Source organism: Colletotrichum scovillei, assembly GCF_011075155.1.
Source record: "Colletotrichum scovillei strain TJNH1 chromosome Unknown Contig00002, whole genome shotgun sequence".
Classification (NCBI taxonomy): Eukaryota; Fungi; Ascomycota; class Sordariomycetes; order Glomerellales; family Glomerellaceae; genus Colletotrichum; species Colletotrichum scovillei.
The window spans coordinates 248,743-271,841 of NW_023336260.1; the positions used below are offsets into that span (position 1 = coordinate 248,743).

General features: G+C 31.5%; 4 protein-coding genes across 4 annotated transcripts; 1 reads left to right on the forward strand and 3 right to left on the reverse strand.

Moving 5' to 3' along the window:
- The first annotated feature begins 729 nt into the window (after positions 1-729).
- Positions 730-2,760, forward strand: HER10_EVM0002283 (uncharacterized protein). The gene is made up of 6 exons (XM_035472002.1): positions 730-916; positions 991-1,165; positions 1,224-1,324; positions 1,389-1,592; positions 1,652-2,114; positions 2,224-2,760. The coding sequence occupies exons 1-6, from the start codon at positions 874-876 to the stop codon at positions 2,753-2,755; spliced, it is 1,518 nt and encodes a 505-aa protein (XP_035336967.1). The 5' UTR covers positions 730-873; the 3' UTR covers positions 2,756-2,760.
- Positions 2,761-3,379: 619 nt separating this feature from the next.
- Positions 3,380-3,907, reverse strand: HER10_EVM0000444 (ricin B lectin; the record flags this gene model as incomplete). Its single annotated transcript, XM_035470227.1, has 1 exon — positions 3,380-3,907. One exon carries the CDS (start codon positions 3,905-3,907, stop codon positions 3,380-3,382), a length of 528 nt encoding a protein of 175 aa, XP_035336808.1.
- A 1,212-nt stretch (positions 3,908-5,119) lies between these two features.
- Positions 5,120-7,555, reverse strand: HER10_EVM0011470 (uncharacterized protein). The gene is made up of 2 exons (XM_035483146.1): positions 6,772-7,555; positions 5,120-6,656 (listed from the first exon to the last, which is right to left on the reverse strand). The coding sequence occupies exons 1-2, from the start codon at positions 7,272-7,274 to the stop codon at positions 5,483-5,485; spliced, it is 1,677 nt and encodes a 558-aa protein (XP_035337711.1). The 5' UTR covers positions 7,275-7,555; the 3' UTR covers positions 5,120-5,482.
- Positions 7,556-16,795: 9,240 nt separating this feature from the next.
- On the reverse strand, positions 16,796-17,738 carry HER10_EVM0001942 (uncharacterized protein; the record flags this gene model as incomplete). The annotated part of the gene is made up of 4 exons (XM_035471674.1): positions 17,379-17,738; positions 17,184-17,299; positions 17,002-17,133; positions 16,796-16,944 (listed from the first exon to the last, which is right to left on the reverse strand). Exons 1-4 carry the CDS (start codon positions 17,534-17,536, stop codon positions 16,796-16,798), a joined length of 555 nt encoding a protein of 184 aa, XP_035336934.1. The 5' UTR covers positions 17,537-17,738.
- Positions 17,739-23,099: the final 5,361 nt, after the last annotated feature.

The window sequence follows — 23,099 nt, forward strand, 5'->3', positions numbered from 1 at the left end:
GAACGTCAGATTTGACATGATGATCTAGGATCATAATAAACGCTTGGCTACACAGGGAATCGACTTGATACGATATCACCGCGTACGGCTCTTATCAATATAGCCACTGATAGTGGGTGACATTGGCCCAGTGTACCTAGAACACGGAACCGCTCATCTCATCTCATCTCATGCAATTTTCTGGCACTCACATTTATAGGGTTCTGCTTCCGTCTATCGCCTGGTGCAGAGACATGTAGTCTCGACAAGAGGGGAAATCGGGACACCCAGCACACCGATCAACCAAGTAGGCACCCATAGTCTGACTATTGGAATAAGCACTTGATCTCCTACCGTTGATTTATAGCCCGACTAAATTGTGGCCATCGCTCAGGAGATATACCTAGCGGCATAAGGCGACATGCAAAATGCTACTTAGCCATCTACAGTCGTGGTGAAGGATCTCATACAGATCTTTAGGTCGTCTCGTGGACCTAAACTGGCATGTTTCCGGCGTCCTTCGACTAGGAAAATCTCCTAAAGTTCGGTTATGAGAAGGTGCGGGGTAATTATTACGGAATCGATTCTCATGCGGGCGGGTGGGTTCCCTTTGATTCCTAACGTTGGTCTCACTTAACCTCCTTTTTTAGGACTAGCCTGTGATCTCGGGTCTCGTTGAATCGGGCGAGTGGCGTTGAGTCCCAAGAAACATCGGACATGAAGCCGCCCAACACAGTCCCCCCCCCCAAACAACTGATTTCGAGAGAAGAAATTGCCACTTCGGCAACACTTAATGAGACTATTCATGTCTAAGATTCTACGAATGATTTATTTCTATCTCGCCTCTGCATGACTTAGCCTCAACAATGCTTTAGTTGAGCAACCTAATCCAGAATGGTGTCCCGCAAGCCCCGGCCCTATCGACCTAAGATAAGAGGTCGGTACTTCTTCCAGATTCGCCGTCTTATGATGCCCATCTAGCTTCTCGAAACTGATCGATATCGGCGGCAGGTTGCTACGAATGCTCGAAGCGTCGGATCAGCTGCGATCGCGCGGAGCCTGAATGTGAGAAGTGCTCCAGGAAAGGGTTAAAGTGCAGTGGTCTAGGGGTTCGATATCGATTCAGCGATGGGGCGGCTTCGCGAGGTTTTTGGAGAGGCAAAACCGTTCAGCAAGCCTACGAACAGTAAGTGTAAATACGAAATGCCGTTGGCTAAGAATATTGGGAAGTAACCACTCAAAAGACCAAGAGACCATGAACGGGGTTGCCATAGTGTACAAATTTGGCGCACAACAAGAAAAAGGCACTTCCCACCGACTTCAGGTCCGCTCGGCATGGCACAAGGTCTGGGAACATCTACCGTCTACTCTGGATTATTTCCACCAGCTAATGATGTGCACAAATTCAGCTGGGCCAGAGCACATAGAGTCCGACGGTGCTACTATTGTGCCCTCCGTACGGCATGAAACCACCGTTTGTAATATCATCCTCGAGAGTTTAAATAGGCCTGCTACCTTATGGTCCGAGATGGTAGTCGCTGCCACCCACTGTTTCACTTATCAACCAACCTCAAGCAACTTGACCCCTTGGGAGACTCACTTGCTTTCGTATTGTAATGACAAGATATTCTTTCTGCACACTATAACGCGCTGCTAACAATCACATCTTCAGTCTCAGCCCACATTGCGGTAGAAATGGTGGCCGCGGATGGTCACCATAACGGCTGGCGCCACCTTGTTCTGCCTATCGCTCATATGGATCCCTTAGTCTTGAAATCCGTGCTCGCCGTTTCTTTGTTTCATTTAAGTAATCAAAGACAAAGTGCCGAGTCTGGGGGTAAGACGCATCAGGTCACAAGGTCAAGGCTACACAACACGTCGGTGGTTCCGATGCAGCTATACGCAACAACGATTCATGATCTAGGAAGACGACGTGACCTCGAAGCCCACGATCGTTCAAGTAAGATTCGCACATTAGTCGTCATACTTGTCCTACTTGTTTCCGCCATGGTGACAGGATCGGATGACTTCCCAATGTTGTTCCGTCTGCTAGAATCTGCACTGGCAACTATTGGTGGAGAAGACAGTCTGGGAGACGACGAGCTTTCAGCCTTTATAATGCGCCAGGTTTACAAGTAAGTGACTTAGATTCGATTATCTCGTGGTAGGGTGAGGAGACCAGGTGCTCAGTGGCACAGCCGGAAGTTCCCCTTTTGAACGGTGAACTAATCTGTGGCCTGGCAGATTACGCGTATACTCAGCTCCTCTTCTGAGCGAGAATAGTGGCATTCTGACTTTATCTTCCCAAAAGCAAGTCACCAGAGCATTCGAATGCATGAAATACTGCTCGCAGCAGCAACCAGAGCATTCGGATACAGTGTCGCGCATTATGAATCTAGTGCAGCAGTCGCACGATATCTATCTCCACAGAGCAGGTACTAATGTGATGATATCACAATCTGCAGTTATCAGTCTTGATAATCACATGAAGAAATCTGTCGAGAGAGTACAGTTGTTCATCGAAACTTTCCAATCATTCCCCGCTAACTCACCAGGAAGAGAAGTGTTGATTTGGGCATTCTTTGTGGCAGCTTCAGGGTGCGCGACGGATGAGCACAAGGACTTTTTTAGAATCACTCTACGTGAATGTCACCAGAAGAGTCGTTTTGAGAACATCTTAAAGGCTCTTAATCATTTAGAAAGAATCTGGGATCGTCAGCTCTTTGGACTTAGCTGGGCTTCTCAGCTCCCTGAAGCTCGTTTGCTCATCATGTAAGTAGGACATTTGACTGTCTGGGGTCTGGGACGAGGCAGAAGATTGCATAACATGAGGTATTTCGGAGGAAGTGTACATGATGGTTAGAACTTACACTCTAAATGGGGTTTACGGCCTAGTAATCTGCACACCATACACGGTGATGGATCTGAATAGTGATTTGTTGGAGTATATCGATGGCTTTTTTGTACACTTTTCTCATGTCGCGATAGGCAAAGCAAATGTTGGAACTAGAAAAGCTAGAAGTATACATTAGGTTCAAGGGCTGATGCAGCTTATTCCCGTTATCCATGGGAGACTTCTCTCTTATTCTACTTTTGTTCGTGACTAGGTGATTTGAAAAATGCTAATACAGAGAATGAAGACTTCATTGATCTACTTTTCAGTGCCTTGGAACGCTTGATTGCACTTATTAAATGCTGCTAACCCATAGCCATAGCTCATTTTCAATCGAGTAAATAATTGGAATATTCGGTCATTTGATTCTAATATCACTTGGGTCTCATACCAAGCCCCAGAGAAGTCCAGTGATACAAGATGCGTCGGCGAAGAAGACGATAGCTGCAGACAAGAATGTCTTCAACAGCTTATACCAAACTCCTTCGTCAAATGCGCTAACACCAGCTACATGCCATCCCGTATCATAGCATTTATGAGTTGGACATGGCGGTTGGCGTTTGTCTCACTCCACTCAGTATCGTAGTTTAGCCCATAAGGCCAGATGTGCGAACCGCCACAATTGATAATTGCTCCTGAGCCATCCCACGACCGTAGCAGTGGCAGCGCAGTGGCCCAATCTCCAGCAGCGCACTTCCTATCGAACGCAGCAGTTTGGCCAACTCCCAGAGTATGAGAGACCTCATGGAGTGCCGTTCTCTCATTCATATATGCTCGGTTTGAGCCGAATCTGACGTCGCCGTTGTAATTTGCCTCCGCAGTTGGTACGCCAGGAGTATAGTAAACGCGCAAATTCTTTGTTGCGCTTCCGAGGCGAGAATGACGGGCAACAGCAAGACGCATTGCAGCTTCGATTTTGTTATAGGCGTCTGTCTGATCCGCCGTAGGGCTTGCGGCCTTCTCGAGGCTCCAAGTGATTGCGCTCTGCACAGCTGCAGCGTAAGTTGCAGCTGTTATGAGAAAAGACAGCTTCATGGCGGGAAGTTTATAAGAAAGGCCCCCTCCAATGATCGGCAGTATATGTTGACCTATGCTCTACAAGAAGGAGGGGTGACTCGTAAGTTCTGTGGTTATGAACGCCACTCGAAGGAATGGAAATGACATCTTCTTATACCTCTTCGGTTTCGCGGGCTCGGCTCTCATCTCGGACTTGATTGCAAGAGTCCCAGCTAGTTTTTCGTAGGGAAACGCTGGCTTGCAGATTTCGGAGCCGTGGACTGGCGACAATGCTAGCATCGCTTCGCATCCCTGGATGGTGTGATTCGACGCATATGGAAAAGGTCCCGGATCTGAAATATCCGGCAAGTATGACACCGAGCGCCTAATAAAGATACTTGGCCCGAGAAAGGCCCCTCTATTTTGACATATTCAAAACATTTCCCCGCAGGCGTCGAGCTCAACTGCCGTTCCAAGACTGTATTTCCGGGGAGCCATCTAGGATCGCCGCCAGGCTATAATATAACCTTATCTTCCACCAACCTGCTCTCTAAAGTCGACATGGCGCTAAAACAATTCTGGCCAGCCTATATAACAAATCGAGTATCTTGCGTAGCAGTTCGGGGACGGAAACGGAAGGTCATAAAGCCAATGTGATCCACAGACTAGCACTGATCAAACCGCGGAAATTAAGAAGATAGACCCCTTGACAGCTGGCGAACAGGCTTGTTTTGTGACCATGTACTTCTTGTCGATTGGTCTTTCTGATATCCCCAAGGGTCCAGCCCCCCAACTCCACTTTGTTTATCCCGCCTGGGGCCGTCTAGGTGCGTATACAGTCTAGGAGTGTGCAAGCTTTACTCAGCGCCGGCTGCGTGTTCACTTACGCAGTAGATGCCGTCATCGATGAACGATACCTTATATGTAGAGAACGATTCTCCACTAGTTTTTTCTCATCTCAATTCAGCTTTCTAATTATAATCGTTGCGGCGCAGAGTCTCGATGCTTGTTTTGCAGCAAGTCACAGCGCACGCCGTGCTACAGCAAGCCTGGAAATGTGGGTGTGACTCTCAAGATAGACATCATTTACATCGGGGTTTGGAAGGATTCAGATAGGGGAGTCTCGAATCGCAGCTACGTTGCGCATTCTTCAAATCTGCTTGGGATATCTACTGGCTTTTAACAACAGATAAAGATTGTTATACAGTTCATCACGGCCACGTAAAGTGGGACTCTCCGGCCAGCGCTCTGCTGTGTCCTTAAGAACTGCAATGATCACTCTTTGTATGCCAATTCTCTTTCTTAGATTCCAGTCATTTTTCTGTGGATCTTGCGTTCTCTGGGTTGTGCTCCATCTGAGCAATATCCCCTGCCATCCTCTTTTCCAGACTCGCGGCCGATCAGGCCTTGCAGGCCAGTAGCGCAAATTCATGCGCATAGTGAACAGGACAATCACTATGAGTTTAGAGTGCTACAAGCTTTTCCACGCCGGTGGCAGAAGCATGAATGAATGAATATATGGGATCTTAATATCTTAAGGTATCTTGTATGAGATTTGCTGTAAAAGAGAGTTATTGAACCTAACAAGGTCAGCTTCTCTTGGCCATAGAGGGATTAACGAAAGTCTACCTTGTTTCTTCGGAGTCCAACCATTTGCGCCATTTCAGTCCAAAAGCCAACTGGTGGATCAACTAGGGAGTCTTCATAGGCTTCGATCAAAGGCCGCTCCCAAACAAGATCGACCTCGTGAGGTCTTATGTATCTAGTCTTCTTAAAAAGCTTCCATCCACAAAACAGAACGACAGCTAGGATCTGCATAGTGTAGCTCTGGAAGAACAGCTCTACTGACCACGGACGGAACGCGTAGTAACCGTACACCAAGAGAATGAGTAGTTGGAATCCCAAAGCAATATATGCACCGTAAGGCTGGAAATATCCATAGTAGGGTCGGGTTTTGCGGTCAACTCCCTGAGTGACACAAGCCTTGTGATAGTTGATAAACGTGATCGACATGATGATGAAGCTGATCAGCCCGCCTCCCGTGATAAGCGCAGTTAGCCACGTAATAACAACGGCAGAACTGCTGCTAACTTGGAGGAAAGATAGCATCGGGAATAGCATGACAATGGCAAAACAGTAGATGGGAGTTCCATTCTTGTTACAGCGGCGAAGGAAACGAGGCGCTCGTCCTTCGAGGGATAGCGAGTAGAGCGCTCTAGTGGCACAGTAGGTGTAGGTATTGCCAGCCGAGAAGATAGACGTAAGGATGAGTGCATTGACGATGTGAGGAAGCACACCAATACCGAGGGTCTCCATGGCAATCACATACGGAGAAGCCGCAGCAGTGCCGCCACCACCGTCCCCAAAGTAGAGATTGACCAAGGTCGGGTGATTGTACGGAACTACGATGCCAACAGCCAGTGCGCCAATGACGAAGAAGATACAGAACCGGTAGTAGACGGTAATGAATGCCGATTTGATATAGATGCTTGGGCGTTGGGCTTCAGCAGATACCATGGAGATGTATTCAGGACCGACGACGGTGAAGGAGGCACTGAAAAGTGCGGCAAGAAACCCTTCGAAGCGACCCAGGTCGCCGCCCGATAGGTACGTTGCAAACGAGCCAGGGTTCGTAAAGTGACGGAAGCCGTATGCATCACGTTGAGGGTTGCCGCCGACCATAGTCACAAATGTGAAAGCGAAAAGCATGAAGATCAATATCAGCTTGCCTCCGGAAAGCCAAAATTCAGCTTCGCCATAACCCCGTACCGCGAGGACGTTGATCAATCTGTGCACATTTGTTAGTGTCACATTGCAATTTCACTTTCAGTAGGTGCCCCCGTCAGAAACGGGAGATAAGAGACAGAAGCAGAGGAGCCTGAGAGTCAGGATGATCTTCTTACCCATAAAGAATGATCACGGCAGCACAAATCCCCGCTGTCGGTCCTGGTTTAACTACCTCGTCACTCCAAAATGAAATGACGATGTTGAGAGCAGTAATCTCAAAAGGGATCAAGATGGCTTCGTAGAGGAAAAAGTTCCATCCGGCGAGAAACCCAAGTGCGTCATCAACCCAATACCCAGCGAGACGGACAAAGCCACCTGCGACGGGCATATAGGTGTTCATCTCAGCAACAGAGTTATTGACGAGGGCGAGAATTAGGGTATAGACGGTATAAGCAATCAGCAAACTGCCGGGGCCACCTTTGGCGAGACCACCGCCGATGCTGATGAAGAGTGCCGTTCCAATGGAGCCACCTGCTGCGATGAGCTGAATTTGGCGATTGTTGAGCCTCCGATGCAGGTGACCCATCTTATCTTCGGAGTCAACATTCCGGATGCTACCGAGCTCGGCGGTCATCGCGTCGCCGGAGCTCGGGTGCTTCTCTGTATGCGATTCCTTCATTGTGGTAGCGTCGGATGAGAAAAGGAATGGCCGCAGCCGTTAAGAGGAACCACGAGAAGGGACCAAGGACCGGTGAGATTAGAAAGATTTAATCACAGCAGCATGTAAAGGTTGCGACACGTGACGTCTGGCAGCCTTCTCGGAACGAAGGAGAAAGGAGTGAGGGAGAAGACCAGCGAAAGGATGAGGGGGGAAAGAAGTCGATTTTGTTAAACAACTAGCAACAACAGGCTTGTCGACTGTTATCGGGCTGAGTGATTGGTATCTCCAGAAACCGCGTCCAGACTTCCAGAGACAGATTAGCTCCACGCCGGCCAAGCATGCCTGTAAAGCGAAGGGAAGCACGGCAAAGTAGTTTGGCAACGGCACCAACACCGACGTTGCCTGGCACATAACACGGAATCCCCTTGCATGTCGTATCGCGACAGAGCCGACACAATGATAAGAGAACAGGGACCAAGATTCTTGGCCCCGTACTAGTTGAATTTGAGCCTGTGTAATTGGTTGCACCCCGCGTCCGGCGTTCATTTCTTGATTCATCCTAGCACTTGGCACGCCTCCAAATAGAGTGCTACGTCAGCCCAGCTGTCTAACCCTTGTCACTCTGGGTGGTTCACATTTAGTGTAGATCTTCATCCTTTAATAAGATATATTATTACTTAAACTAAATCTATATAGTTTTATTTTACTTTATATATTATATATATAAAAAAGCTTATTTTATATAAATATACCTCTATATATAGTTTTTAATAATAATATATATTAGTATATATAAATCTTATTGAATTAAAAATATAATAATACTTTATAATATATATAGAGCTTTTATAAAAAACACGTTTATATATATTATTTTACCTTCTTAATAAAGTAATTTACTAAGGCCATACTATATATTACGTATTAGAGAAAACTAAGTATATTACGCTGTACTTAATTACTAATTAAAATTATAATAATAGTTAACTAATTTAACTATTATTTCCCTTTATTAATAGCTCCTAACCTTTTATTATACGAAATCCTCATAAGTTTTAGCTATTTATAGGGCGAGCTTTACTTACTTTAATGTATATAATACTTATTAATACTAACTTATATAAATAACTAAATTTTATATTATATACTTCTTTTACTAAAAGTTAAAGGACTTTTATATAATCTTTTATATTTATAATATAGCTTATATTAAAAGATTTTTAGTTCTATAAAATATAATTTTTAAACTAACATTAATATATTAAATTTTAATATTTATATTAACCTAGTTATTTATAATATTGATATTATTATTTAGCTAAATTCTATATTATTAAATAATATTATATTATTTTTAAATATATTTATGTTAATTAAAGTAATTAAAATATTAAAAGACTTAAAAATTTATTAAGTCCTAAAGGGGACTTATTGAGGGTATTTTTAATAAAATAGTAGTTAATATATTAGTAAGTTTATTTAATAAGTTTATCTAGTAAATTTATTTAATTTAAATAGAGAGTAATTTTAAATAATAATATTAAAAACAGTAAAAATAAAATTTTTATAAGTTTTAATATAATAAAAAGTAATAAATATTAACTTTTCAAGCTCTTTTTAAAAACCTCTATATTATTATTAAAGTTTAGAACCTCTATAGTTAAAGGCCGCTTTTAATTTTTATAACTAACCTTTATTATTAATCTTTTTAGTTAATATTACTATAGGGTAGCTTACTTATTTTAAATTAAATAATAGTTTTCATATTAAAGTTATTATATTATATTAAGCGTATACTTGAAGTATATTATATATATTATATAATTAAAAATATATTATATTATATAATTTCTTTTAAGAATATAATCCCGTTAAAGTGAAATTTTTATACTTATAAAGCCGAAAAAACTATTATATATATTATTTTATTATTAGCTATTTATTTTTAAAAATTATATTTTATAATATTTAGATAGGTAAATAGTTTATAAAAGTTATTTGTTATTTACTTAATTATAATTATAAGTAATATATTAAAGTAACTAATTACGATTATAATAATAATATAATTAAAATCAAAGCTATTTAAGCTTATATTATCGTAGTTTTTAAACCTTTTAGCTTACGTTATATTAAATTATAATATAACTAACTTATTATACGTAGCTTAAATAAAATAAGCCCTTATTCTTTAATAAATTAGTATAAAATATATAATTAAGCTATTATTATAATATCAAGGTTAAGTTACATTAATAATAAACAGAACTAAAATAAAAATAAAGAATTATTATTAAATTAGATTAATTAAAAGTAAAGTTTATAAATAATAATAGCTCTTTAGATTTAATTAAAAACTATTAATAAAAGTAATTACTAAAAATTAAGTTATAAAGTACTTAATACTTAATAATAATATAATTATTATTTAAAAGTTAAAAGTTAGCTATTATTAATATATAATTTTAAAAGTTCTTTATAAAATAGTAATAAATAAGCGGGCTATTATAAAAATTAGTTATATTTTTATTAATAATAACTCTTAATAAATTATTATAATAACTAAGAGCCCTTAGTTATATTATTTTATTATTATTTTTAAATTAAATAATAGTTTTTATATTAAAACTACTATATTATATTAAACGTATACTTAGAATATCTTATTTGTTTTGTATTTCTATCTTTGCTAGCTGCTCGGGCGGTTCTTAATATCGGTTATATAGTATTAATATATAGTATTAGTAGATACTCCTACTATTTTATTAGACTATTTTTTATGATTTTCTTTTACCTTTTGAACTTTCCCTCTTATAAAGTTTATAACTACGGCTGGATATATTAACGGCAATATTAGGCGCGCGGCTACCTTGTGAGCCCTCGCATTAGAATATCTTATATATTATATAATTAAGGTCTCTAGCTATTATAATAATTTACTAAGAGTAATTATTAATAAAAGCGTAATTATTTTCTTATAATAGCTTACTTACTTATTATTATTTCATTAATAATATTTTAAAGTTATATATTAATAATAGCTAATTTTTTAATTTTTTAAATAGAGTTTTGCTATTAGAGTAGTACTATTTAGTTATTAGGGTAATAATCTACTTTTCTAATTAATTAAAACGCTTAAGCAGAGCTTTAAATTTAATAGCTCTATTATGCCTACTTATAGGCTACTAGGCGCACGTACTTATTACTAATTCCGTACTTATATAAGGCACGCACTACTTAATTACTTACGGTTATAATTACCTACGGTCGTAATTACTTAATTATTATAATTATATAATATAAAACCGGGCGCTATTAATAATTAATTATGCTTATAAGTAGGTATAGCTAGAAATAAATACGACCTTTTATAAGTAATTATAACTATAAGTAATTATAACTATAAGTAATTATAACTATAAGTAATTATAACTATAAGTAATTATAACTATTTATTTTATATTTTACTTTTACTAGCTACTTAGGTAGTTCTTAATATTAGTTATATAATATTAATATATAATATTAATAAATACTCTTATTATCTCGTTAAACTATTTTTTATAATTTTTTTATTTTTTTAGTTTTTCTTTTATAAAGTTTATAATTATAAATTAATAGTAATATTAAGCGCGCGGTTATTTTATAAGCCCTTATTTATTTTGTATTTCTACTTTTACTAGCTGCTCGGGCGGTTCTTAATATTAGTTATATAGTATTAATATATAGTAGTTTTTTTTCGGCTTTATAGGTATAAAAAATCGACTTTAACGGGATTACGTTTTTAAAGGAAATTATATAATACGGTATACTTTTTAATTATATAATATATATAATATATTCTAAATACGTACTTAACGTAATATAGTAATTTTAATACGAAAACTATTATTTAATTTAGGATAAGTAAGCTATACCTTTTAGTTACTTATTAACGATAAGCTAAGTAATATATTTACGTAGCGGTACTAGTTAAAAAGGTTAATAATAAAAGTTAGTTATAAAGATTAGAGGTAACCTTTAGCTATAGAGGTTCTAAACTTTAATAATAACGTAGAGGTTTTTAAAGAAAAGGCTAAAAAAGCTAATATTTATTACTTTTTAGAGCTCGTAAAAATTCTTTTTATTTTTATTATTTTTAATATTACTTAAAGCTCTATTTAAACTAAATAAATTTACTAAATAAACTTATTAAATAAACCTATTAATATATATAAACTACTACTCTCCTAGTATATAATTAATAGCTAGCGGGCTAGGACTAAAGATGCCCTTTAATAGGTCCCCCCTTTTAGGGCTTAATAGATTTTTAGGCCCCCTCGATACCCTAGCTATTATAGTTAACGTAAATATACTTAAAAAGTAGTATAATACTTTTTAATAATATAAAATTTAATTAAGTAATAATATAAATATTATAAATAACTAGGCTAATACGGATATTAAAATTTAGTATATTAACGCTAGTTTAAAAATTATATTTTACGGGCTAAAAATCCTTTTAATACGGGCTATATTATAAATATAAGGGACTATATAAGGGGTCCCTTAACCCTTAATAAAAAGGAGTATATAATACGGGATTTAGTTACTTATATAGGCTAGTACTAAGAGGTCCTATGCGCGTTAGAATAAGTAAAGCTTATCCTATAAATAAGTAATAAAAAGTTAGGAGTTTTAGTTAATAATTAAGTACGGAGCGCAATATACTTAGTTTTCTTTAATACATAATATATAGTACGGCCCTAGTAAATTACTCTATCGAGGGAATACGGTATTAATATATAATATTAGTAAATACTCCTACTATCTCGTTAGACTTACAAGCCTTATACTTAGTTAAGTTTATTATTTTTTAAATAATAGTAATTTATAATAGTAGTATTAGAGATACCCTTATTATTATTATTAATAATAATACTAACCTTATTAACGTATATTTTATTATATATATATATATATTATATATTCGTTACTTCGTTTTTATTAAAATTAAAAACCGCTTCCTTTATTATTTATTATTACTACTATCGCTATTACTATTATTATTATTATTATTATTAAACTATCTACTTATTTAAGCTTATTTTATTAAAATACTAAGATATTAATAACTTATTAACCCCTAGGGTTTCCTTAATAATTAAAAATTCGATCTTATAGCTATTATACTAAATAACTGAGCTATAAAAACTATTTTAATAAGTACTATTTTTATAATATTAATTTATAAATATATATATATATATATATATATATAATAAGTACTACCCTATTAATACCTTTTTAATATAGTATAATAATATAAATAAGCCTAGATTTAATAATATAATTAAGAGTTTAAAAGAGTATAAGCAGAGTATATTAAATAAGAATATTAAAAAAAGTTATTATTAAATAAAATAAGAGGAGAAAATAAGGGTAGTATTTAGTTATTTAAAAGCGATTAATATATTATATTATTAATAATAGTTTAAGCTATATAGTATAGCTAGTTATTATTAATTATAAAGTTTATTAAGTAATATATATAATAAAAACTCGATATTAACCCTTATAAATTAGCTTATTTATAGAGCGAAGTTAGTTCTTAATAAGGCGGGCCGGACCCTAAAGGGATAATTATAACTATATATACTAAAAGTAAGTAGCTAAGTACGGAGTACGATTATTATTTCTTAAAATAACGTAGCTAATAAATATATAAAGAAAGTGGCCCGCGCGTAAGCTCAAAGCCTCCTATTAACTAGAAAAGTAGATTACTACCCTAATAGCTAAATAGTACTGCCCTAATAGCGAAACTCTTTAAATAATAATTATATTATTACTAAATAATAAGTGCTTTATTACTCAATTTTTAGTAATTATTCTAAACTTTATTTTTAATTAACCCAATTTAATAATAATCCTTTCTTTTCGTTTTAGCCTATTTATTATAAATATAGTTTAGCTTTAATAATATAATAGCTTAACTATGCACTATATAGCGGTTTATTAAATACTTAGGTATTTATAAAGCGAGTAATTATTATTATAATATTAATAAAAAATTATTATTAATAGCTTAATTTCTAATTAAAATAAAACCTTTATTAATTTTAATTTATTTAAATATATTTTAAAATACTTAATATAAATATTATTTATTTTCAATATAATTAGAGTAAATAATAAAAGGGTCTATTTTTAAAAAATATAAAGAGAAGGATCGAGTTTTTAAATAAAATACGCCTTTAAAAATATAATTAAAATTAAAATTAATAATAAAGCTATTTAAATATAAATAAATTAGAATAATAATATTAAATTTAAGAATTATAAATAAGTTTATTAAACTATTTATTATATATTAAACAATAATATTATTTAAAATAAGTAATTTAAGAATTTAAAAATATAAAGAAAAGGGATTTATTTATTATTTAATAGCTTAATAAGTCTTTTATATTTATTTTAAAAGTATTAAGCTTTTATAAAGTATATTAATATATCAGGGTATTTAATATTATCTTTAAGGCTATTTATAATATATTAATTATATTATAACTTAGTATAATACGGGTAAAAGATTTAAAAACTATAATAGAGTAACTTTAAGTAGCTCTAATTCTAATTTTAATAATATCGTTACGTACTATTTATAACTATAATTAAATAAATAACTTACTATCTACTTACCTAGGTATTACGCTATATAATTAATAAATAATTAGTAATACGGCTAGATATATAGCCTATAAGTACTTTTAATAAAAGCTTTATATATATTATAAAATACTTTTATACTTTTAACTTAATAAAATACGTATATATTAATATATACTATTAAAAGAAACTATATATAAAAATATATTTATATAGAGTTAGCTTTTTACGTATATAGTATATAAAATAAAATAAAATCAAATATTATATAATTAAAAGTATCTTATATTATATAACTTTTTTAAAACTTAATTTTATTAAAGTCGATTTTTAATATTTATAAAGCCGGAAAAAACTATTATATATTATTTTATTATAAATTAAAATACTCTTAAATATTTTTAATATTAATAATTAAATTTATAAAAATATATTCTTAGTTATAAAAGTTAATTTTATTAAAAAGTAAATTTATTTACTTTATTATTTGCCTTATTCTTTATATTACGTAAGTATATAATATATTATACTAATTTATACTTATTATAAATTAATATATATATTAATTACGTAATTAATATTACTATATAAGCTATAAAAGTACTAGAAAGTATTAAAATACGCTAGAATTTACTTAAAGTAGTATTACGTATTACGATTACGTATATACTTATATATATACTTATTAATTATATTATAATCAATAAATAGTAGAATATTTTAATAGGAGGTTTTATACTTATATATAGGTATCTTTTAGTTAAACCTTTTATTAAATAAGTAACTTCTTATATAATAATTTGATTATATTACTCTTTTATTACCTAAACCTTTTTATGTATACTTATTTTCCCTATATTTATATATTCTTACCTTTATATAAATATTTACTTATTATATTCTTTTATAAAAATATTCCTTATTACTTCTTTATAGCTACTATACTAGAAATTTAACTACTTAAAACTGTTTTCTTTTAATAAATATTATTATTATTATTATTTAATTAATTATATAAAATATTATAAGATTAATACTTTTATATAAAATATATCTAAAAATAAAATTTAAATATTAAAATACTATTTTTAATAAGTAATTAATTTTAAAAATTAAACGTTAATAATAATTTTATTTTTAAATATAAGTTTAAATATTATTATTTTTAATTTGAAAAATTAAGAGAACTATTATTTATTAAAGTTAATAAAACTAAAATTGTTAATTTTTAAATTAAAATTAGCTTACTTATCCTTAATTAAATAATAGTTTTTATATAAAAATTATTATATTATATTAAATACGTGCTTAAGATATATTATATATATTATATATATTAAAGATGTATTATATTATATAATTTTTTTTAAAAGCTTAATCTTATTAAGGTCGATTTTTTATGCTTATAAAGCTGGGAAAACCTTATTATATAGTTTTTAAATTATTATTATAAGTATTTACAAGAGAGTAACTTACGTGGTTTAAAAACTATAAGGTTAATTCAACACTTTTTAAGGGCGGGGCAGTACTTACTTTTTTCTGACCCTTGTCGAGACGCATTGACAATCAGTCGCTGTCGGACTAGGTATGTACATTACCTAGGTACCTTAGTATGTATGGATGTAAAGGTCAGACTGAGCATCTGGGGCTGGTTTTGATCAGATGGCTTGCGCCCACGGCGATGGGAGTAGGACCACTCCACGAGTCAGTCTCCACATCTACCAACGGGCGGAGTTACGAACGAACGCCTGGAGTACCCGGGCGAACCGCGCGGTCGCGACAGGTCACTTTGCCCTTTGCGACGGCGGAACGGCCGCCATGGGTACACATTCGAAGCCGACCTAAGTATCCGTATCCGTACCCCGTACGGAGTACCGTAGCAGGAACTGAGTATCTTGGCATGTGCTTGGCCCGGTCCAGTCTAAGTGTCTGGGGAAAGTATTTTCCGCACGGGGGAGTAGCTCAGGTAAGCAAGGCAATGTAGTGTACCTAGGTCGACGGACTATCCAGAGTCTTGGGTTAATCACGTGAGCAGCTAAGCCCGTCTTCTTCACCCACCAATGGCCGAGAAGGAAAAGTGAATGGAAGCGTCGCAATGTTGCTAGCAGGCCTATATGAACGCGCCGTCACAAAGCCTCCGGAGTCGATTCATGCACAAAGACCAACGTGCAATGGTTGTCTTCATAAGGTGAGATGGAGGATCTTATGCAGATACTATTAGCTTTCGACTTATCCTACGCGACGAAAGTAGGTTTGCTAGCTATCACGACTACCTATTCATGTGGGCGTCCCCTTGACAGCAGTAGGTATCTTTCATGGTTGTATAAGCGTTATTCAATCGGAATGCTGCCACTGGCGACGGTGACATATATACCAACACTTTTATCTCTTATTGGGCATCTTTGTGGCCATGGTCGATGAGCATTAGGTGTTTCTTGGCTAAGACCCCTTGCACCAAGCTCCTCGAAGCTCTGGACTAGTCAAATAGGAAGAACGCGAAGTTGCTTTGAATAAACCATGCTCTCTTCTGGTGATTCTAAATGCTCCAAGAAAATCTGGAACAGGTCAACAGCCCAAATTTAGCGGATTGTGATACGAGAGGTTCTGATGTCGCAAATACATTGATGACCATCGATGCAATGTTGCTCAATTTGAAGTTTGGGTGGTGATGACCCGGTCTGCCGCCGGGAAATTTACATTGACTGGAGGATTTGTCGATGTAACATCAAGATGCTACTCATGATCCACAGTGAAAAATGAGGTTATCATCAGACGATCTCTCAGACAGCATCACCCACTTAAGTCTCCTACTACTAAGCTGACGGAGAGCAGGCACGACAACGGATCGCAATACCCTTTAATTCTAGTGAGTGACGAAAACATCAGATGGTGGGTCATGAACCTACCAGATCAGTTCCGTTGGTGTTTGAGCATTCTGCAGAGAGAGGATAGTATTGTTGAATTGCCCAGAGGGACGTGACTGGCGAATAATTGAACAAGATCCTAGCCTGGGGCACTTCATCCCGATAAAGTTGCACAGCGTCTGTAGGTATGGCAGGTTAGTGCATGGCACAATGCTCAGCCCGGGGGTGAAGCAAACCCATGAGACGGCGTGTGATCACTGGCGTCGGATTCCCCCGAACGCCGAAACCAACACCTGTTCCGGTCCAGTCTACACCCTTCAACTCTTCTGAGAGGAAGTCCAAGCCATCTTCAGGGCCAAGAAGAACAGCTATGATCATATCAGTGTACGATCACATAGTTATGGAAAAGGTAGCACACCCTTGATGTTATAGCCAGCCTTTATAATTGCTGCCATGTCTGCCCGAATGCCGGCCTCCACCTGTTTGGGAGTGAATCCACTTGCTGCGATAGCAGGATGATTCCAGGGCAGACCTCTGTAGAGCGACTGTGTCAGTGTTCGTATGAAAGGAATGGGGGCTACAGCGTCTGTTGTTCCAGAACTAAGATGCCTACGTGAAAACAAAATTTCGTTTGACGCAACCCGGTGAGCATTTACCGGTCTTAGCAGAACCGGATCTTGGGGCAAGCAAGGTCGCCGCGTCGGAACTAATTGGCGAAGCTGCAATCATAGACCAGAGTGCACAAGCAATAAGTGCCCAGGAATAAACCATGGTGTTGTTTAGTTGAGGACAGTAGCTGGACGATGGAGTGTTGAAGGGATGGCCATGAATGATGAAGACGGCGGTTGGGGTGCCAAAACCAACGGTAGAGACATGACTGCTGTGGCTTTAAAGCTTTCAAAATAAGGTTGAATCTCTCGCTCATTTTCACGGCGAAAAAGGCTTGTGAAGCCCTCCATCCCTGGTGACTTTGCACGGATGATTAAGACGAGGCGGCTGGCTTTAGTTTGGTTCGAAACCCCGCATCCAACAGCACCTGTTAACTACTTTCCGAGCCTAACCTAATTGAGTTCTTCTTGACGTGGCGATCTGGCGGGTATTGTGATATCCGCTGACTTGGCTTGCTCAGCTATCTACTTAGCCTTGTGAATTCTTCCCATCAAGTGGGCACTTCCGCGCTTACACTCGCTAGGCTGCATCTGAGTACGTCTTGGGGCGAGGTCTATACTATTAGCTCCTACCTACTACACTTAGTAGCCGCCTAGGCTTATGATAGTCTAGATTCCTTAAACAAAATATAATTAAGCTAACTACTAACTTATGCTCTAAAACTAGATTTTATAAGGCTCGTAATAGAGTTTAAAATAAAAGTACTTATTAATTTTTCTTTTTAATAATAATATTAAGCACGTAATTACTTTATAAACCCTCATATAGCCTCTAGCTATTATAATAATTTACTAAGGGCAATTATTAATAAAAGCGTAACTATTTTCTTATAACGGCCCACTTACTTACTATTACTTTATTAATAACTTTTTAAAATTATATACTACTAACTTTTTAACTTTTAACTTTTTAAACTTTTAAATAATAATTATATTATTATTAAATACTAAGTACTTTATTACTTAATTTTTAATAATCGTTTTTATTAATACTCTTTACTCTAAGCTAATAAGCTATTATTATTTATAAACTTTATTTTTAATTAACTTAATTTAATAATAATACTTTTTTATTCCTCTAGTTATTATTAATATAGTTTAATTTTACTTTTTAAGGTTTAGCCCGTTATTAAAGGCTAATTTTACCCTATAAATAAGCTAGTTTATAAGGGTTAATATCGAGTTTTTATTATATATATTACTTAATAAACTTTATAATTAATAATAATTAGTTATAATTATTAATATTAATATAGTTTAAATTATTACTAATAATATAATATATTAATTGCTTTTAAATAACTAAAAACTATTTTTATTTTAACCTATTTAATAACTTTAAAGTTTTTTTATCTTTTTAATTTATTTTTATATTATAATTTCAAAATATAAATAATACTTTAAAATCCGTTAAATATTTTAAAATTCTAATTATAATATATAAATTAAGTATTAATAAGAGTAATACTTATATTAATATATTTATTTTAAATTAATAGTATTTAGTTTATATTTTTAAAACGACCTTATTATACTTCGGGGTTTTTAAAATAATACTTATAAAATCGAACTTTTAATTATTAAAAAGCCCTAGGGGTTAATAAGTTCTAAGTACTTTAGTATTTTAATAATATATATTTAAAAATAAGTAAATAATTTAATAATAATAGTAATTAATAATAAGGAAAGCGTTTTTAATTTTAATAAAAGAAACGAGGTAACGAATATATATATATAAGAGTTAATATATATTAAATATTAGTACTTATAGAGGTTAGTATTATTAACAGTAATAAGGGTATTTTAATATTATTATTATAAGCTATTATTACTTAAAGGGGCTATAAACTTACCTAAATAGGTTTATAAAATAATAATATCCTACGCTTAATATTATTATTAATCCGTGATTATAAACTTTATTATAAGAGGAAAATTAAAAAAAAAATAAAAAATTATAAAAAATAGTTTGATAAGATAGTAAGAATATTTACTAATATTATACATTAATACTATATAACCGATATTAAGAACTACTCGAGTAGTTAATAAAAATAGAAGTATAAAATAAATAGTTTAATTTTAATAATATAATAGCTTAATTACGTATTACGTATTAGTTTATTAAATATTAAAGGCCCTTATAAAACGAATAATTATTATTATAATATTAATGAAAAATAATATTATTATTATTATTAATAAACTAGGCCTTAATCTAAATAAAGTTCGTACTTAGGAATAACGTACTTAGGAATATTTTAAAAATATAATATCGAAAGACTTTTGCTATTAGGGCAGTACTATTTGGCTATTAGGGTAGTAATTTACTTTTTTAACTAATTAAAGTGTATAGATTAGTAGAGTTTTTTTAGCCCGCATCTTATATTAGTTATAATTAATATAATTACCTATATTTTACTTAAATACTTAGATTATTTCTAATTACTTATATAAAGTAATATAATTTAAAAATTATTTTAGTTTTTATTATAATAATCAAAAGATCTCGTTAAATCTTAATTTTTTTAAAATTATTAAAACTATTTTTAATTACGGCCTCTTATTAATTAATTAATTAAATTAGAGATTCTTTAGTACTATAAATACTAGCGGCTACTTAGTATAACGTTTATTACGTTTTATTAATATTAAAATATTTTTTTAATTATAATATAGTTTTAAATAATCTCTTACAATAGCTTAGTTATTAATTCGTCCTTTATATTATATTTAAATACTAAATATTTATAATAAATACTTATTTTACTAGCTATAGGGCTAAGTTTATAATTTTATAAAGCTATTTAAACTATTTATTTAATAATAATAAGCTATTTAATAAGAGGCTATTTAATAGGAGGTTACTTAATAATAAGATATTATTTATAAATATAAATATTAAATTTAGAATTTTTGATTATATAATTACTTATATAAACTAGTTATAATACAGGGATTTTTAATTTATATTAGGTATTATTAAGATCTTAAGGAAGTTAATATATATTTTATAAATAAAATAGATTAATATATTAAGGGCTATTTAAGCTATTAATATAAATAAATATTATACTTTATTAACTAACTTCTAAACGTTTTTAAAATTTCGAGGATCTTATAGCTATAAAATAGATTATATTAGTTTATAAAACGCTTATAGTAAAATTAAAGACCGGGTAAGTTCTTATTATTAAGTAATAATATTATAATAAAAATAATTTAGTATTAATAAACTATAAAATTTAGAGCTTTATATTTTATTTATTTAATTATATTACTTAATTATAACTAGTAGAGATATTTATAATAAGTATAAAATTCTATAATAATAATATAACGTACCCTCTTTTTTATTAGTTAGTATTTCGTTAATTATTTAGAGAATAGTAGAGAGGTTTATATAATTAGTAATAATATAAAACTTTAGGTTTTTATAAGTAGTCTTAGTAAATAAGTTCGTATATATACTAAAGTTCTTATATTTATTAATAAAATATTAGGCTTATTAATAATAAAGGGATATACGTATTAGCTAAGTATAAAAACTAAAATCTAGTTAATAAAATCCGCTATAACTTTCCTTAAGTAATATTAAAATTAACTTCTAAATTTACGTAAAATACGTATACTTATAGCTAATAAAAGCCTATAAATATATACTTAAACTTAATAACTTCGAGCTATTAAGTAATAAATAATTTATTAATATATAAAATCTTATTAAGTATTATAATTTATAAGTTATAAAGGAGGGTAATAATAACTTTTTACTTTTATAAGCTAATATAAAAGCTTTAATAAATTCTTTATCCTTATTAATATTAAACTTATCTTAAACTTTTATAGTACTATTACTTAGCTATTTATATTTAATATTCAGGTTTATATTTATATTAATATAAAAATATAAAGTTAGAGTAGAGTCAGATAGTAAGTAGGATTTTAAGTAGGCTAGTATAGGGTATTTTCGAAGTTAATAATAGTTATATATAGTACTTTAGCTCTTATTTTTATATAATTATATTAAATAATTATATAAAAAGTTATATAATTCGTAGCGTTCTAATAAAATAATAATAAAAGTATAATTAAATAATAAGCTAGTATTTATAATACTAATAATTTAAAAAAGGTATTTTAAACTTATTAATTTTATATATATTATTAAAGCTAACTATTTATAAAAAGTACTTTTATATTTATTTATATTATAAATAAGTTTATAATATAGCTTTAAATAAGTTTAAGTTTTTTTATTTTATAAAACGTAATAATAAAAGCTACGGGTTTAAATATTATAAAAATTATTTAAATAGGGTCTTATTAATAAAATAGTTAAAGTACTATTTTTATTACTTATTATAAACGTTTTTTATTTAAAATATAATAATATATTAAGTATATAATTGCGGACTATTATAAAGATTTTGCGAAGTTTAATAATATTATATTTAAATAAGCTATTAATAAGGGCGGTTTAGTTAGAAAAAGTTAATAATAAATAAAATAAATTAATAAATAAAGGGATAAGTTATAATTATAATCTCTATTTTAATTCTAAACGTTTATTTTTTTCGTTTTAAATATAAATAATAATTATATTTTATTAAAGGTAGCTAACTTTTATATTTTTAATTAATAAAGGCCGATAATACGGGTCTAATAAATAATATTATAATTATATTATAAAATATAATAAGTAACTATACTATTAATATAATTAGATTTATTATAATGAATAATTATAAAGCCGTAGTTATAAATAAATAATTAGAGGTTAATTGTAAAGCGATTAATTAAATTAATAAGCGCGCAGTTTTAATAAGTTCTTAATATATAGAAAAATATTAGTAATATTATAAGAGTTTTTAAATTAATTACTAATATTAAAAGTTATAATAAATTTATTATTAATTAACTACGTAGTAGCGATAATATAGTAATTAAAGTTAAAAATAAAAGTAGTAATTACGTTATAAATAAAAGTAAGTTAAAAAGTAAGTAAGTAATTAAGTAAGAAGTAGAAGTAGGTAGGTAAAAATATAATTAGTAGTAGTACGTATTAATAATGTATTAAGTTAAAGTAGGTATTTTAAGCTTAGGCCCGTACGGTAAGTATAAGAGGTAGGCTAGGGAAGGTATATTAAAAATTAGTAGCCTCTAATTAGCTATACGGGCTAGATAAAAATAGATTACTACCCTAATAGCTAAATAGAACTACCTAATAGCAAAACTCTATTGAAATTATTTAATTTTAATATATTTATAATAAATAATAAAAGGCTTATTTTTTTAAAATATAAAAATAAAAAGGTATTTAGTTATTATAGTAATTTATCGAGACGATTATTGATGAAAGCGTAGCTATTTTTTTATAATAACCCGCCCGCCTATTATTATTTTATTAATAACTTTTTGAAATTATATACTATAACTAACTTTTAATTTTTAATTTTTAATTTTTAATTTTTAATTTTTAATTTTTAATTTTTAATTTTTAATTTTTAATTTTTAATTTTTAATTTTTAATTTTTAATTTTTAATTTTTAATTTTTAATTTTTAATTTTTAATTTTTAATTTTTAATTTTTAATTTTTAATTTTTAATTTTTAATTTTTAATTTTTAATTTTTAATTTTTAATTTTTAATTTTTAATTTTTAAT